At 38.9% G+C, this 17,462-nt stretch overlaps 1 protein-coding gene across 1 annotated transcript; it reads right to left on the bottom strand.

The window, feature by feature from the left end:
• Positions 1 to 509: 509 nt before the first annotated feature.
• On the bottom strand, positions 510 to 3,485 carry CCR4 (CRINKLY4 related 4). Its single transcript, XM_007020103.3, has one exon. The coding sequence runs from the start codon at positions 3,201 to 3,203 to the stop codon at positions 924 to 926; it is 2,280 nt and encodes a 759-aa protein (XP_007020165.3). The 5' UTR covers positions 3,204 to 3,485; the 3' UTR covers positions 510 to 923.
• Positions 3,486 to 17,462: the final 13,977 nt, after the last annotated feature.

Raw genomic sequence — 17,462 nt, forward strand, 5'->3', positions numbered from 1 at the left:
CAACAAGTAGTCTAGATTTTCCAACTCTCTATACAAGTGTAGGATCTCATTAGGAAAGAAAGTTTCAATTATGTGGTCAATCACTCATAAGCAAAATAATTTGTGACAACGCCTCTTTTATCGGACTGACACGTTATGACATCACCCATTGGAGATTTGTAGATTAAGGAGAGGGTAGATCTTAGTACATTGAATCTCAACAATTAATCTAATTAGTATTATTTTCATAGTGAAATCGAGAATCAAGAATCAAGTATGTTTTTGTGTTTTAAATTTCTAAAATAGTGAATCCTAATTTAAGTTTAAATTAATTATACATAAATTTTAACAAATAGAGTTAAAAAAGGATTGTGAGAGAACAACCTTTTAATCAAAATATAAATTATAAGAAGTTAAAGATCTTTGAATTTTAGTAAAAGAGATTTGAATTTAAACAGTTGGAGGAAGAAATAAAAGTACATCGAAAAGCTAAAGACCATGGAATATTTTGACCAGTTGTGACAACAGCGTAGGTATGATTTCTAATCTTTCATTGAACAATTGTGTAGGTGGTCCAACTTCATTTAAATAATAATAATAATAATAATGTTTACTATTTAAATAGAAGTCTAACCGTGTATATGATTGCGGGTCTTTCTTCTTCGGTGATTGAGAAAACCGTGCGTGCATGTCCGTCCCTTCCTATTTCTAACTTTCAAAGGTTTCCTTTGTTTTGACCTCCCCTTTGGAGTCTTCGTTGGGCAAATTCAAAACCCAACCTTATTGAAGGAAATAAATCCTAATGACTTTGTCAAAACAAGGGAAGAACGCCTTTTTGTGGACCACTTTCTATTCTCTTAACGTTATTGGTTGGTAATCAACAAATCAGTATTGGAGGGAATTGGGGGAAAAAATTGACTATTCTTTGCTGTACAATGTCTCTGCTACGTGGAGGAGTCTGTAGTGGAACGGGACAAGGCTGGGGGAAGTAAACAAGCCGCAAATGCCTTATCCAAGCTACTTACAATCTCAGTCATTGAAGGTCTGTCTCGGCCTTCTGGTCTTACGCAGTCGGCTGCTAAGTATCCTACGTATGCCACTGCCTCTATTTCGAAAGGGGTTGGTGGTGGGACTCTGGGGTCCAAAACTCTGTGAATTTCGTCTTGGAGAATATATGGAACAACGAAATCAACCACATTCCTTGGCACCCCATTTTCGTTCCGATGAATTGCCCTGCATCCTGATAACAATTCCAGCAATACTACACCAAAGCTGTACACATCACTCTTAGTGGTCAGCTGATGCAGCCTGTAGTACTCAGGATCCATGTATCCAAAAGTGCCTGCTGCCCGCAGCGAAAGGTGTGACTCATCGTCCCCAGGACCCAACAATGACAATCCAAAATCGGATACCTTTGCGGTCCAATTTCCGTCGAGAAGGATGTTGGAGGACTTGATATCGCGGTGTATGATTGGTGGTACCGCGTATTCGTGCAAGTACTCAATCCCCCTTGCTGCATCTGCTGCAATCTTAAGCCGCACAGCCCATGACATAAAGGGAGGATTTTGAAACTTGTGGAGATGGTCATGGAGTGTGCCATTGTCCATGTACTCGTACACCAATACACGCTCATTGGAATCTTCACAAAATCCTAATAGTCGGACGAGATTTTTGTGATGGAGGCGTGACAAATTTTCAAGCTCGTTCACGAAGGCAGTGTCTTTATCTTCTTGACGTTTGGTGCCTATTGCATAGGATGAAGTGAATGTTATCTCAGCCCGCTTGATGGCCACTTCACGCCCATCATCCAATGTAGCATGGTAGACAGAACCAAAACTGCCAGTCCCAACTTTATGATCTTCAGAGAAATTGTTGGTCGCTTGAATCAGGGCTTGTAAAGAAAATTCCTCCAAGTAACCTGTATTTCCCATGCTGGTCAACTGGCTCAGACGCTTCTCCAGAACTGCTGGTGCTGTTGGGGCTTGGGAACTTTGGGGCTGATTGGGAACAGCATTATCTGGGCCACCAGTCTCATCCAGGGGACCTGAATCATGGACACGGCATCCTCTACCTTTGCAATATCTAAAGACAAAGAAACCAACGACCAGGAACCAACAGAAGGATCCTACACAACCAACAACTAAAAAGGCTACCATTTTGCCATTCAAATCACTGCTTGGTGAGGGAGCTGATGGCGGGGGTGGCGTTATTGGCACGACAGGTGTATTACAAGTTTGGCAAATAGATCTACCATTGTTGCAAAGGAAGCCTGATCCTTGCAATGAACCACATTGACACGAATCCCTACATGGCCCTGGCAATACTCTTGAGAATACCATGAAGTTGGAAGCAAAATCTGTGTCACCCCAACAAAACAGAGAATAATTAAATGTCAAAACTCCACAGAAAACGTTTCTTTTTGCTTCGATCGACAAAAATCCATACCCTCCCAACTCCTCTGGCAGACTGAAATTATTCTCCCCCCAACAAACAACTGTTTCATTAATCCTTAAAGCACAGCTTCGATTTTGACCCAGAGCCAGTGCTTTGAATTTTCCCTGTGGCTTATTACCCACCGTATTCCCCCAACACTCCAAATCATTATCGAAACTGATAGCGCAAGCATGTGTAAAGCCAGCAGCAATCACGCTATAACTCCCTCTAAGCTCTTGACCAGAGATACCAGTAACGTTTCCAAGGCATTTAATCTTTCCAGCTTCTGATAACCCACATAAAAATCCTTCACCAACAGCAATTGTAGAAAAGTTTCGATCCCCGGTTGGGTTGAATCCAGGCCACTGCCAACATTCAAGAGCGTTGGTCTCATTAAGACCGCAAATGTGAGAGTTGCCTGCATCAAGTTGTTTAAGACCTGGACCCTCGTAAATCCGTTTGAACTCTATAGTAGTACCGTTGCTAGAGAATCTCCAACAATGCATAACTGAAACATTGGACGAGGAAAAAGAAGGTCTCAAACCACATAAAAACCCATCTCCAGAGACAATCCCAGAGAACGAATAATTAGAGTTGAAAGGGGTTTGAATACCGGGAGGAAAGCTAGAACAATTTAGAGAAGATCGTTGCGGTTCCAAGGCACATACCAATGTCAGGCCAGAAGTCTCAGAAATAGAGACTGAGGAGAGTGAGGAACAGATAGAAACAGAACAAAGAAATGAAAAAATCAGGAGAGAAACGCGGTGGGATTCACCAAAGAAAAGACCCATGGAAACAGCTTTGATAAGAATTTCATGGCGGGATGGGAAATTAGGAGATTATGGCGTAAAAAGGGTGGTTTAAAGAGGGAACAAAATGTGGGGGAGATGAGGAAAGGGTAGGAAGACGCGGTTTGTTGGTGAGCGGAGACCCAGTCTTGTTATTTGAGAAGAAGCAAAGCAAGGAGCGAGTGGGTGGTCAAAAGTTGAAACCCGCTGCTACTCCCAGTCCACCCTCTTTTGCTCATTCAAATCAAACTTTCCTCTTCCTCTTCCTGTTCAAAGCCTCGTTCCTGCTATGTTGGGAGTTTGCAAATTTAAACAGCTTTTGCCCCCAATTATATAGTAATATCTCTTGAATCATTCTCCTCCCGCCCACCATATGTTAATTAAATAAAGTTTTCGAACCTTCTCATACTATTTTCTTTTACATTATAAAAAATTGGTCTAAATTGTTCGAGTTTTTGGTTTAATAATGAATCGAAGCAATTACATTTTAACATCGCCTTAATTACAAAAGCATGAATTTCTTATTTAAAAAAAAAATCAAATTGTACAATTAGTTTTTGTAGTCTATGAAAGTGGTAAATTTAATCTCTGTAAAATAATTTATAAATATTGAGTACTTATACTTTTCTATATTAATAATATCAATCAAATCATTAACATTTAATATTATTAAAATTGGTTCGTTATTTTATGTTGATATGATATTTGCTTGTATTAATATGATATATTTTTATTGATATTAAAACATGAAATTTAAGAATCATGTACTAATTATGCTAACGTGTGTCATTGATCAAATGCAAGTGTGAAGTTTAAGTGATGATGTGATGTTGATGTGACACTATTAAATTGTTGACATGGTAATTTTATAATTTAATTTTCAACATTGTAAATGAATAGATTGATATTATCAATTTTTAACATTAACGTGGCATATTCTTGTTAATGTAACATGAATTTGATGACTTGGAATATAAAAATGATAAAATGATTATTTTGATGTGGCATTGATCATACGTAAACATAAATTTTAGGTGATGTTTTGATGTTCATGTGATACTATTATGTTGTTAAAGTGAGATTTTTACAAATAAAATTTTAATATTGTTAATAAATAGACTGACATGATCAATTTTGAAAAATATATGAATTTAATTTTTACAAATTATTATACAGATATTAAATTCACCACTTTGACATAATGTAGAAACTAATTGTATAATTTAAAGAGTTAGTTCAATCTCATTTTACAAAAAAAAACTAAAAAATTAAAATACTTATTAAATTCTCTTTTATTTTCCCACCAAATATTTTTTTATCATTAACATTTGATCATTATTTAACCAAATTAGAAAGTACAAAGTAAAATTGCATTTCATTAAAAGGTGGGTGATAAAATTGACCCATCATTATAAGCCAACCATTGATTGAAACGTAATTCTAGTTTTAATATAATTTATTTAAAAAAACAGAAGCAACGTATTGATTACACTTTCATTGTTTCTGATTAAAAGTTGTCTTTAAATTATATTGGAATTTATAAATAATAGAATTCCAGAAAAATTCTTGGTACATTAACGTCAACTAGAGTCCAACCAATGATCAATGTGTATGACGCTGTTAAGCGGGGTTTTCACGTACGGTGGAAGGAAGCGACGCGGTCTGCGCTACAGGTCGCCGTTGCCTGGGTTTTGGAAAATTCGGGTTTGGATTATTTTCAAGTTCGGATTATTAAAGTTGAATTTCATTTTAAATGTTGAATATTTCAAGTCCACAACATTTCGAGTTCAAGTTGTTTCACGTTTGAAATATTTTGGAAATGAGTTGTTCCGTGTTTAGATTATTTCGAGTTTGGACGAGTTTTAGATATTTTTGGTATGTATAATATAAGGTATAAAGATGTATGTAAATTTAAATGCAACAAATAATTTTATTTTTTTGTAAAAAATATTATTAAATAATTTAATATAATTAATATTATGTTAATCAATGGTCATATATATAGTGTCTTAAATTAGTTTGGTAATCCAATTCAAATATTCAACACTGAAAAGAATAAAAAATACATTATTTATATAATTGCACAATAATAAATATTACTCTTTTAAAAATTTAAAAATTCTCTTAAGAAAATTCTTTTATCATATATTCATTTACGCTTTTAATACAAGATTGGGGGTTCCTCAAGTTCGGGTCCATTTGTCTAACTTTTTCATTAAATTATATATTTCATATAAGAGATGTCCATGGGCCGAGCCTACCAAGCTTCCCCTTTTTAAAAGTAACCAAACTTGTTCATTAGCATATTTTTATTATTAAAATAATTGAATATTTATTTTTATGAGAAATTTTTTTTGGTCCTTGAAAACAAAGTGTTTTTGAAAATAACTTTTCAGATAAATTTAACTATTTTTAGCTACCAGAAAAGATTTTGGGACAAAAATACCCTTAATGAGACATCTTCGTTGACACGCATTCTCAAACAGGCGAAAAATTAGAGAATAAATATGGGAAGAATTTCCAAACATATACTTTTGTGCAAAACATCCAATTTTTTCCCTAGAAGCTTATGGAAAACAAAACAATGGTTTTTCAGATATTTCAGACATGGAATTCAAATAATATGAAGGGTGATATTAAATCGAACGAGGAACTGGTTGTGATGAATCGAAACCTTCGAGAATGATGTGAAATTAGAAATCCCGGATACGGTGGTGAATCGAAAGGAGAAAGATGTGAATTTGAAGCAAGAAATGGTCGTGCTACAACAAGACATATGGACTGTGTGATGCAAGGTTTAGAGTTTGTGAAACGGCATGGTAGGAATGTGTAACACGTCATGGTGAGAATATGTGAAATAGGTGTGACACGGCAGGGTCTAGAGTTTGTGACACGGCATGGTGGCAATGTGTGACACGTTATGGTGAGAATATGTGAGACGAGTGTGACACGACATGGTATAGAGTTTGTGACACGACATGGTGGCAATGTGTGACATGTCATGGTGAGAATATGTGACACGGTAAGGTTTAGAGTGTGTGACATGTCAGGGTGATAATGTGTGAGACGACACGGTGATAATGTGACAGGGTTGTGACACGACAGGGTTTAGAGTGTGTAACATGCCATGGTCAGACGTGTGACACGACAGGATTATAATGTGTGAAATGGCACAGTGATAATGTGTGACACGTCATGGGGAGAATCTATGACACGGTAGGGTGATAATGTGTGAAACAACACGGTGAGAATATGTGACATGGGTGTGACACGGCAGCGTTTAGAGTGTGTGACACACAATGGTCAGAACGTGGGACACGATAGGGTCATAATGTGTGAAACGACACAGTGATAATATGTAACATGGGTGTGACACGGCAGGATTTAAAGTGTGTGACACGCCATAGAGGGAATCTGTGACACGGCAGGGTAATAATGTGTGAGACAGCATGGTGAGAATATGTGACACGGGTGTGACATGACAGCGTTTAGAGTGTGTGACACACAATGGTCAGAACGTGTGACACGGCAGGGTCATAATGTGTGAAACGACACAGTGATAATATGTGATAGGGGTGTGACATGGTAGGGTTTAGAGTGTGTGACATGCCATGGAGGGAATTTGTGACACGTTAGGGTGATAATGTGTGAGATGGCACAGTGAGAATATGTGAGACGAGTGTGACATGGCAGCGTTTAGAGTGTGGGACACGCCATGGTCAGACGTGTGACATAGCATGGCTTGAACGTGTGACACGCCATGGGCTGAATATGTGACATGCCATGGTGTGAAAGAAAGCGGGCAAATGACGAGGAAAGAGTTTAGACTTCCACTGAATGAATGAAATGAATATAAAAGGCCATTTCATTTTAATTAAATATTGTTTTGAAATCGTAAATATCTGTGTGAAAGAAGTAAGAGAGTTCCATTCATTCCTCATTCCGAAAGGTAGCAGAGAGTTCGACTTCGTTCTTTGCAAGCTTAACTATATAACAACAATAATGTTGGTTATTAGTGAATAGGTCAGTCAGTCTAAAATTAAAACTTTCTTCTATTCGTTGATTTTTTGCTAGGTTGGTTTGATATGTTGGTGTTTTTTGCAATTGTTATGCTTTGCTTAAATTGTTTTCTTCCTGGTTTTATGGTTGTACCAAAGTGTTGAAGGGGGTCCACATCTGTAAATGGCATGTTGTGGGTTAACTGATTTTTTGAGTTTTTAGCGTGTCACGGTTGTTCCTGACGTGTTGTCGGTTAACTAGTTTTTTGGGTTTTTAGCGTGTCACGCTGTTCTTGGCATGTTGTGGGTTAATTGGATTTTTGGGTTTTTGGTGTATCACAGTTGTTCCTGGCGTGTTGTGGGTTAATTGGTTTTTTGAGTTTTTAGTGTGTCATGGCTGTTCTTGGCGTGTAATGGGTTAATTGGATTTTTTGGTTTTTGGTCTGTCATGGCTGGTCCTAGCGTGTTGTGAGTTAACTGATTTTTTAGGTTTTTAACGTGTCATGGCTGTTCCTGGCGTGTTGTAAGTTAACTGGATTTTTGGGTTTTTGGCATGTCACGGTTGTTCCTAACGTGTTGTAGGTTAATTGGTTTTTAGTGTTTTTAGCGTGTCACGGCTGTTGGTGTAACAAGTCAGTAATTACAATGATTGGTGTGTCACGACACTTGACTTGATATGCATGGCGTGTCACGACATTGGACTTGATATGCATGGCGTGTTATAACATTTTACTTGATATGCATGGCGTGTAACAACATTTATTTCTTTCTTCAGTATACTTTGTTTCCACATTATGGGTTAACTCACTCATGCATGTGTGCCATGTTTTATAGGTGCAGTCCAGTCAGTATGAGGATCTTGATAGTTTGCTTCTTGTGCCGAGGGAGAAGTGGGCATTCAATGTCTCTATCAACACCCACTGTAAGTGGTCGCAACTGCATTACATCAACAAGACTCTCCAAAAGAAAAAAGAGTATGATGCAGTGAAGTGTACATGTTTTGAAATGCTGTTAGACGTATATCCACAAGGCTACTTCAACGTTGGTCTCTTACATATCATCATGATTCGTCGAACAATGAGACAGAGGCAATGAAGCATAAGCTATGGTTTGTCATTGGCAAGAGAAAAGGGCGGATATCAAAGCAGGAGTTTTGCCTTATCATCGGATTGACGTTTGGTCCAATGCTTGATGTGTTCAGACGACCATACGAGGTTGTTGCGGACGAAATTCATGCCAGATACTGGAACGGGCAGCGGAGCATTAAGTTGCAGGAGTTGCTTGATACTTTTCGCGGAGGCAACTTTCAGCGACTAGGCGACGTGACCAAGATGGCACTTGTCTTGATCGCGAATAACATTTTATTTGGTCAAGACTACCGTAGACTAGTGACGCCTTGGCTATTATCATTGGTGGAGGACATTGACGCTTGGAATGCCTTCTCATGGGGTCACTATGTTTGGAGGCTGATCAAGGACTACCTTTTGAAGGGGTTCGAAGTGCTTGCCTCAAACTCGCAAAAGGCTACTCGTTTATGGTACAAAATTTACGGATTCGTGTGGGTGATCAGGTACTATCACTAAACATTTATCCGTTTCGTTTTGACATAAAAATTTATGGTTGCACTCATTTATCATTTATGGTCTGATAATGTTACATTTGACTTGCAGTTCTGGGCAATGGAGGCAATTTTGGCCTTTCGAAAAATAGTTACCCCCTCTGCTCCAAAGGATGTCTACCCACGTATGTGCAGATGGCAATGCAGTCAAAAGCTGAAAGACTTTTACAAAACAATTGAGAAGTTGGAGTCATCTGAGCATGTAAGTGAATAGCTACTAATTTTTGCTGTGCATTTGTATAATAATTTTGCCTAAAATTTAATCACAATCCCTATTATGCAGTTGTGGGTAGTCGAGACCTTGGAGCCCACCCCGGATAAGGCCAGCCGGGAGTATTTTGTGGACATTGATGCCCCATTATCTAAGGGCCACCAATACGTGCGACGATAGCTCCTCAACCAGAGACAAGTCCCCTTCAAACGCACACTGCTAATGAGTCATCGGTAAGATCAGTTGTAACGGTTTGTGTTCAACATTTCTGCATATGTTTATCAAGTAACACAGTAATTTTTGTCATTGTAGTTGAGGGAGGTGATGGTAGCTCCTTAACTGCACAGTGGTAATGAGTCATCAATATGGATTTTAAAGTTCTAACGGTTAATGTTCACCAATTCCTTATATGATTATTGAATAAAACAGTAATATATGTTATTGCAGTTAACCCATTCGACAAGAGTCAATGACGGAGTAGTCACGAAGCATCAGCTGAGACGGATCATGCACTGACATAAAAAAGACATGTCAGAGCTAAAGGCTTCGATTCAGTCATTGACTTTGGCCATGCAGACGTTTGAGGACCATGTCATTGCTCGTATTCTAGAAGGCTTGAAATCACAAGTACAATATTCTATCTTCACTCATATATTGGTCATTTTATGTTTAGTAGGTGTAGTTCTATTTTTTGCTCTCGGTTTATGGTTTATGATATTTTATGAGCTAACGGATTTTCCATTTGTCTCGTTCTGTAGGGCGGTCCTTCATCTCACAATGTTGGTGAGGACGACAATGATGCTGATGATTGGCAGCATGATGAAGCTGTTGTTCACATTCACGATGATGTTGTTGGCCGTGATGGAAATGATGTTGTGGCAAGGTATGTAACCCTTCAATCAGATGATGCTGAAGGAGTCCATGTTCTTAAGGCTAATTCGGTTATCGATGCATCTGTGGGAGGGGAAGAGGACCTTCACTCACTCGTGGTTGAAGGAGTCCATGTTCTTGAGGCTGATTCGGTTATCGATGCATCTGTGGGAGGGGAGAGAGAGCTTCACTCACTCGTGGCTGAAGGAGTCCATGTTCTTGAAGTCGCTCGTGGTTAAAGGAGAGCATCTTCCTGAAGCCTATGTAGTAGTCGAGGCAGCAGCAGGATGGGATGGGAACTTTGCATCACTTCAAGCTGAAGGGGACCATCTTCCTCAAAGCATTCCTGAAGTTAGCGGAACACGATTGTTGTCAGCAGAGTCTAATGTCCATCATCGTGTAACACAAATTTTAAACTCAAATGAGTGGGCACAGGTTAAACTGGCTAGCAAATACATGTCAAGCCTGTATGTTGACCCCTCAGTGAGCCGTCAGGATATGAAGGACGTAATGGTGGAAGCATACGAAGCTTTCAAGAAAGACAAGTGTGAGAGGTAAGCTCATAAATAACATTGCAAATATTGTTTTTGAATGAAACATTAATCCACAAGGCTTTTGAAATTCATTCTATTACATATGCCGGTGTAACGTCTGAATCTTAAGGGATCAAGGTGCTGAATTTTTCACAACATTAGAAGATCCCAAAGAAGAAATGAGTAGTGAACATATAGATGCATGCCTCAACGTACTGTGTAAGCGGATGACAGGGCTGAAGTCGAAGCTGTACACTACTCGTGCATGCGTGGTTGACAAGATATTCTTCGTAAGTTTATCTGAAAATTTTTCAATTATGAAAATACTAAGTTTTTTATTGCATTAAGTGTAAGCTAATGTATACATGCTTCACAAGACATCATCCATTTACTACACACCACATTTCCAACTAAAGATGCCCGATCCACGATGGACATTCCAAATGAGCTGTGGGGGTATGTGGAAGGTGAGAGGCTAACATAAGGTAAAAAATGGGAAGATGTCGATTTCATCCTCGCACCTTGCAATGTGGGCGAGTATTAGGTGGTAGCGAAGATCAACTTAGTGAGGTGGACGGTCAAGGTGGTGGACTCTGTAAGAACTTCAGATGCTAAGGATAATGGAGTGCATGCAGCTCAGATGACACCCCTTACGACTATTATGCCAATCATCTGCCACTAAGCAGGTTATTTCAACAAAACACGTCAGAAGACACGGGATTTGACGTCGATGCCATTGGAAATCCATTTGCCAAAAGTTAAAGTGCATCGGCAAGACGATAGTGTCAGTTGTGGTATGTTCATGATAGAGTACATTGACGATATTTTGCAATCGAAAAATATCAGAGTTAAGTAGAATATGATTGCAAATATGTGTCGCCAATATGCTCTTGAAATTGTTTTCAACAGTTGTGAGAGCGAACCCTGAACATATCGACCGTTGTATGTACATCATTTTTTTTATATATACAATTAATTTTATTAATTTTAATATTCGTACATTTTATACATTACTTTTCCATTACTTCTTTTTTATCAATTCAAACACAGTGCCTATAAATATCAGAAGCTGATGTAAATTTTTAAATTAATACTGCAACCACGTGGCGGGTCAGCCTATTGAGGCATGACGTGTCACTCCACAAGACTGCAACAAGTCAATGTGTCACGCCAGAAGTCTGGATGCACTCAACGTGTCACCACAATTGGCCCGTGCCGTGTCACCCCATAAGACTGCAACAAGTTAGCGTGTCGCGCCATAAGTCTGCATGCACTCAGTGTGTCACCATAATTAGCCTGTGTTGTGTCACCCCACAAGACTACAACAAGTCAGCGTGTCACGCCAGAAGTCTACATACACTTAACGTGTCACCACAATTGGCCTGTGCCGTGTCACCCCACAAGACTGCAACAAGTCAGCGTGTCACGCCAGAAGTATGCATATACTCAATGTGTCACCATAATTTGCCCGTGCCGTGTCACCCCACAAGATTGCAACAAGTCAGCGTGTCACGCCCTAAGTCTGTATGCACTCAACGTGTCACCACAATTGGCCCACGACGTGTCACCCCACAAGACTGCAACAAGTCAGCGTGTCATGCCATAAGTCTGCATGCACTCAGCGTGTCACCACAATTGGCCGGTGCCGTGTCACCCCACAAGACTGCAACAAGTCAACGTGTCACGCCATAAGTTTGCATGCACTCAGCGTGTCACCACAATTGGCTCGTGCCGTGTCACCCCACAAGACTGCAACAAGTTAGTGTGTCATGCCAGAATTTTGCATTCACTCAGCGTGGCACCATAATTGGCCCCAACTATGTCACCCTACAAGACTGCAACAAGTTAACGTGTCACGTTATAAGTCTGCATGCACTCAGCGTGTCACCACAAGCATTTGCTCCCACTTAATGTGTCACCACAAGATGTCATTCACATATACCAATTATAGCCTAATCTTAACCCCCACACCAGATGATCAAAACTGCCATATGGCATTTCTTTTGTTAGCTTAGCATAATTTAGATGAATTAATTTAATTTTATATCTTTTAGGAGATTTGATTGTAAGAACATAAAAGATTAAATCAAATGAAATAGAAAGGAATTAAATCAAATCATTAATTGTTTAATACAAGTGGTAATAAAATGTGAGAAATTGGGTAACAGTATAGGGACTTCGCAAGTCTATTTAGTGTTCAAAACTACGGACAAAATGAAATGAATACTCGAATAATATATCTATAAAATTAATAAAAAAAATAAAGACTCATCTACAAGAGGAAACTAATAGATACTAAAACATATGAATGAATGTAAGATACTGCAAAAGGAAATTGTGAGAAAGGTATTGCACAGGGGTTACACATTTAGTTAGGCGGACAAGCTGTCTTCATCCACAACACACCTTACATTTTCAGACATTGTCCTTCGTATTGGACAATTGTTGCGTGTGTGACTAGTTTGTCTGCAACTTGAACATGCTTTGGGTCAGCGCACTCGTGGAGGAGTCGATTGACTTGGAAATGGTGTCGGATTTGTGGATGGAACTACAAGTAGGGATGGGCAATTCTGTTTGTTATGCTCGTACCTCTTGCATTGCAAACATCGCCAAGCTCGACTACCTTCACCAGCCGATGGAATCCTTCTCCTCCTAGGTTTTCCCGCTTGGCTTTGCCAAGGTGATGGCAAGACGACAATTTGTTTCACATGAAGGGGGATGTCTCACTCACTAGGATGCCTTACCAAGCGAATGGATCCTAAATAACCCTCCATCAAAACAATTGTCTTGTAGTAGTCAGTGCAGAATTCAACGGCTTCATGTTTGCATTTACTGAAAAATACAATAAACTCAATCTTCAAGCACAATGTAAATGTTATTTCAATTAGGGTTCAAATAAGAAATAAAGATATTCTAACCTTATTGCTGCAATGGCATGGCTGCATGGCAGTAAATCTGTTTGGAACTCACAACATGAACACGTCTTCCTGGATAGGTCTACAAGTTCGTCCATCTTCCTGTCTTTAACTTCGAACTCTACTTGATTGATAGGCTTAACTACAAAGTGATGTGCATCATTGAACTGTTTGCTCAACTGCCTAGCAACCTAAGGGCTGAGGGGCATGGTCACCTTAACGGCCTCCTCGTACCGGTCATGGAACCAAAGTTGAAACATGTCTCTGATGAACTCGATCAAAATAGTGATTAGCATTTGTCTTACACACTTCAAGCATGAGTTAACACATTCCGCAATGTTGGATGTCATCATTTGGTATCGCCTTAATAATGAACGTGCACGTGCCCATATCTCAGGCCCTATTCTTATAAGGTCAGCATGGGCTCCCGCGTGAATCTGCTTGAGCTGGTTCATATGTCTGTTGAAATCAAAAACCTTATAGCAATCTCGAGCAAGGGTGAAAATCATAGAAACGCCGTCGCGCTTGAACTTGTTTTTAAAGGTTTTTTTCAAGTGGTAACCATATAAACTATGGTGCGTTTCTAGGTATGCATTTTGGATTGCTTTCTTAATGTCGAGATGCTGCTCAGAAATGAACATAGTGTTTTCAGGACAACCAACCGCATCACGCAGCTTGCTAAGAAACCATGTCCACGAGTCTTCGTCCTCAACATGGCCAATGCCAAATGCAACTGGATATACGCACTCGTTCACATCTTTGCATACAGCGACAAACAGAACACCCTTACACCTACCTTTAAGATGTTTCACATCATTTGCAACCGTAAGACGCATTACATCCCTAAACCCCCGAATACAAGCCCCGTATGACCATAAATAATATTTGAATCTTTCTGCCTCATTAGTAGCCACTACAGTCACTATGCTAGGGTTTTCTTGTTCCAACATATAAAAATACAAGGGTTGTAGTTGAAATGACTCCTCCGAGAGATTGAAAACTAGCATTTCCACATACTCCTTCGCTTGCCAAGCCTTACCATACAAGCATTCCAATCCCCACTTAACCCTCATTGTGAGACCTTGACCTTTATAGACTTGTACATAGAAGTACACGCGATATCCCTAATCAGAGGTAATTTCGTCATTTCCTTAGTAAGCCCCTAAAAGTAAGTTTTAAACAATATTATGGTCTAAATAGGCCTAAGCCATAAATGGATGATTAAATATGGGTAAAATGACAAGGAAAATAAAAATGGTGATGATTTTCATGGTAGGGGCAAAATGGTCATTTTTCACCTCGGGTCAAAATTTTTAAGTTTTCATGAACCCGAGCATTTCTAGACCATTATGGACCTTGTCCCAATGTCAAAAGAGTAAAAGATTTCATAAAATATTGGAGGAGAATAAGCTAATTTGTGGAGGGGCATTTTGGTAATTTAAGTGGAGTGGATAAGCTTGGGCTATAAATATCTCTTTCTTCTAGCAGCTTCTACATTCTCCAACAGCTTTTCTTCTTCTTCTTCTTCTTCTCTTTCATGTTGCTTCCCAACCTCCATGAAAGCTTGATATAAAGCTCTATAACCTCCCTCAAAATAGCTCAACTTTTTCATGCTTTTGGTGCACCCTTTCATAAACTCTTATGCTGTTCCATTCTCTCACTTTAAAACCATTAAAAAAAATCTTGTTTTCATACTTTCTCTCACTAGTTAGGTGTTTTAAAGAGAGAAAGAGGAAGCTTTAGAATAGTTTGGAGAATTGTTGGAAAGAATTTCAAAGCTACAAAGCTATTAAGGTGAGTAGTAAATTAGAGTTGAAATTTTAGTGTTGAGAATGACTAGAGATTTGACTTGTGAATACTTTGTAGTTGAGATTGTTAATTCACTTTGGAGTGATAGGATAGTGAAAATGGATAGCCATTTAAAGGCAAATGGAAGCTAGCTAAGAAAAAGCTTTTAGAAATCATAAGTATGTGGCTTGACTTAATGGTGATGCTAATGTGATAATAGGTTCCAACGAAGCCCCATCGCCCCATTTGGATAATTAAAGAAGTTAAAGTCGACTAAAGGATTCAACAAATACCAATGAGTGAACTTGTATTTCAAAATAGTTTTGGGAATGTAAATTACTTGTTTAATCTTTCTTAAAAACGGGTACCTTGGGAACAAGCCTTTGATAAATTGTCTTTATGTGTGACATGTGGCTGTTATGGATTGTTTTATTACTACATTATGTTGATATATATATATATGAATAATGTTGTGTAATGATGTTGACCCGACTATGTGCGAGTGGGAGTGTGCAGAAGCCGATGCATATGAGCTGATGATGATGGGAGGGTGTGTATGATGTTTGATATATATATATATATATATACACATATATGGTATATGGTTGTAATGAAATGCATATGAATTTGGCATGTTGAACTTTGGAAACCTTTATGTGTTTTATGTTGATTTTGTCATTTCAGCAGGATGGCTTTTTCTTGAAAGGAAGGAAACTTTTTTTCTCACTGCTCTGTTTCTCGCTGTAGCGAGAAATTCTCGGGTTGGAAGGGTAAGGCTGGTCGAAAATCTCGCTGTAGCAAGAATGTTACTATCAGTTGGTAATGTTTAGTATTATATTGATTCAAAGTTATGAAATATGACTTCAGTAATTTTGATGGAGTAATGAACAAATCATGTAAATAGGCTTGCTTAGGCTTAGTGTGCTATGTCCATTGGGCTCATGCGCTGGTCATGGCCCGAAATTTTGGGTCGTGACACTCATCTCACAAATTATGTCCTTAGGTCTCAATGCTACTCCATTAGCTCGAAGCTTGTGTGACATAATTTCACCAATTATCTTCGCACTTGTAGTTGGAAATCACCCTTGCAAACCATCAACAGTACAGGTGTGTACTTTGTGGAACATCCGAATTTGCCAATATTCTCTTCTGTCAGGTAACTTCATTGCACGCACACTGAACTTGCATGCCTTGTCCTTACAACCAACCTCATAATGACCTTTACATGACCTTTTTACTCTTATCGCAAACTTCTCTTTTAGAACCAACATGTTCAAAGCTCGTTTCAACTCGACCTTCGACGAAAACATTTTTCCTTTGTATAAGCGATCATCGGCACATGTCGACTCCTTAGTGGTAATTTTTTGGAAGGAGAACCTTTCTGCACTTGTAATTAGCCTCGTACGAGATATCTCTGCATTTTTTCTTTCCTAATAACTGTCATCGAGCAATGTATCAAGAGAATAAATCTCGTTCTCACCAGCAATGGGGTTATTGTATATGAGGTCATCACATTGAACATCTCCTACATCAACACCTCCAACAGATTCCGTTTCGCCTTCAACATTATTGCAAATTGGAATGTCACTGTCATAAAGCCAGTCATCGTCTGAATTGTCATCATGCCATTGTTCAAGCCTATCATCTGAATTGTCATCAAATCTATTTTCACCGACAACGAACAAATCCTCATTTCCCTCATCAAATGCAGTATTATCTTCCAACGTCGCAGTGTCACCCTCCAACCTCATAGTGTTGTCCTCAAGTGTCATATTCTTATTTAACAATGGCATTACACACTCTACAGTTTCACCCTATCGTTGCATTTGTTGGACAGAAGCAAGTAATTGGTTTGATACACATCCTGATTGGAATTGTGTAGCCAACTGTTCTGTGAATGTCATCTATCTACCGGGCTGCACAAACTCTTGTGCATACCTCAATTTTCATTGTTGTGGGTTACGGACTGAATGTTGTGGTATATGTGAAGTATTGTAAACCTCATTTTGATTGAGCTGATTACCATGTTGTTCAACTTCTTCATGTGACATAGCATTTGTTTGGCGTCCCTTAATACTGACATACACAGTCGGAACATTCCTCTGTTCTAGCAGAATTAATGCAACATCCTCATTGTCCTTGATAATTGGCCGTGATAGCTCTCCGGGTGTACTAATCAAGGCATGTAACTCAATCTCGTCAATTTCTGAGTTTATCCCAACAACATCTTCAACCAGCTTCATGAAGCTCACAAACGACAAATCACTCCTAACCCCCCGCATTCGTGACTCACCACCCTTGTAAATGCCATCCACCCATTGACCATCGT

This window comes from Theobroma cacao, chromosome 8 (assembly GCF_053813885.1).
Source record: "Theobroma cacao isolate CCN51 chromosome 8, ASM5381388v1, whole genome shotgun sequence".
NCBI lineage: Eukaryota > Viridiplantae > Streptophyta > Magnoliopsida > Malvales > Malvaceae > Theobroma > Theobroma cacao.

What these genes read in the sequence shown, in the direction of transcription:
- CCR4 (XM_007020103.3), bottom strand. Translation starts at nt 3,203, where the DNA reads ATGGGTCTTTTCTTTGGTGAATCCCACCGCGTTTCTCTCCTGATTTTT.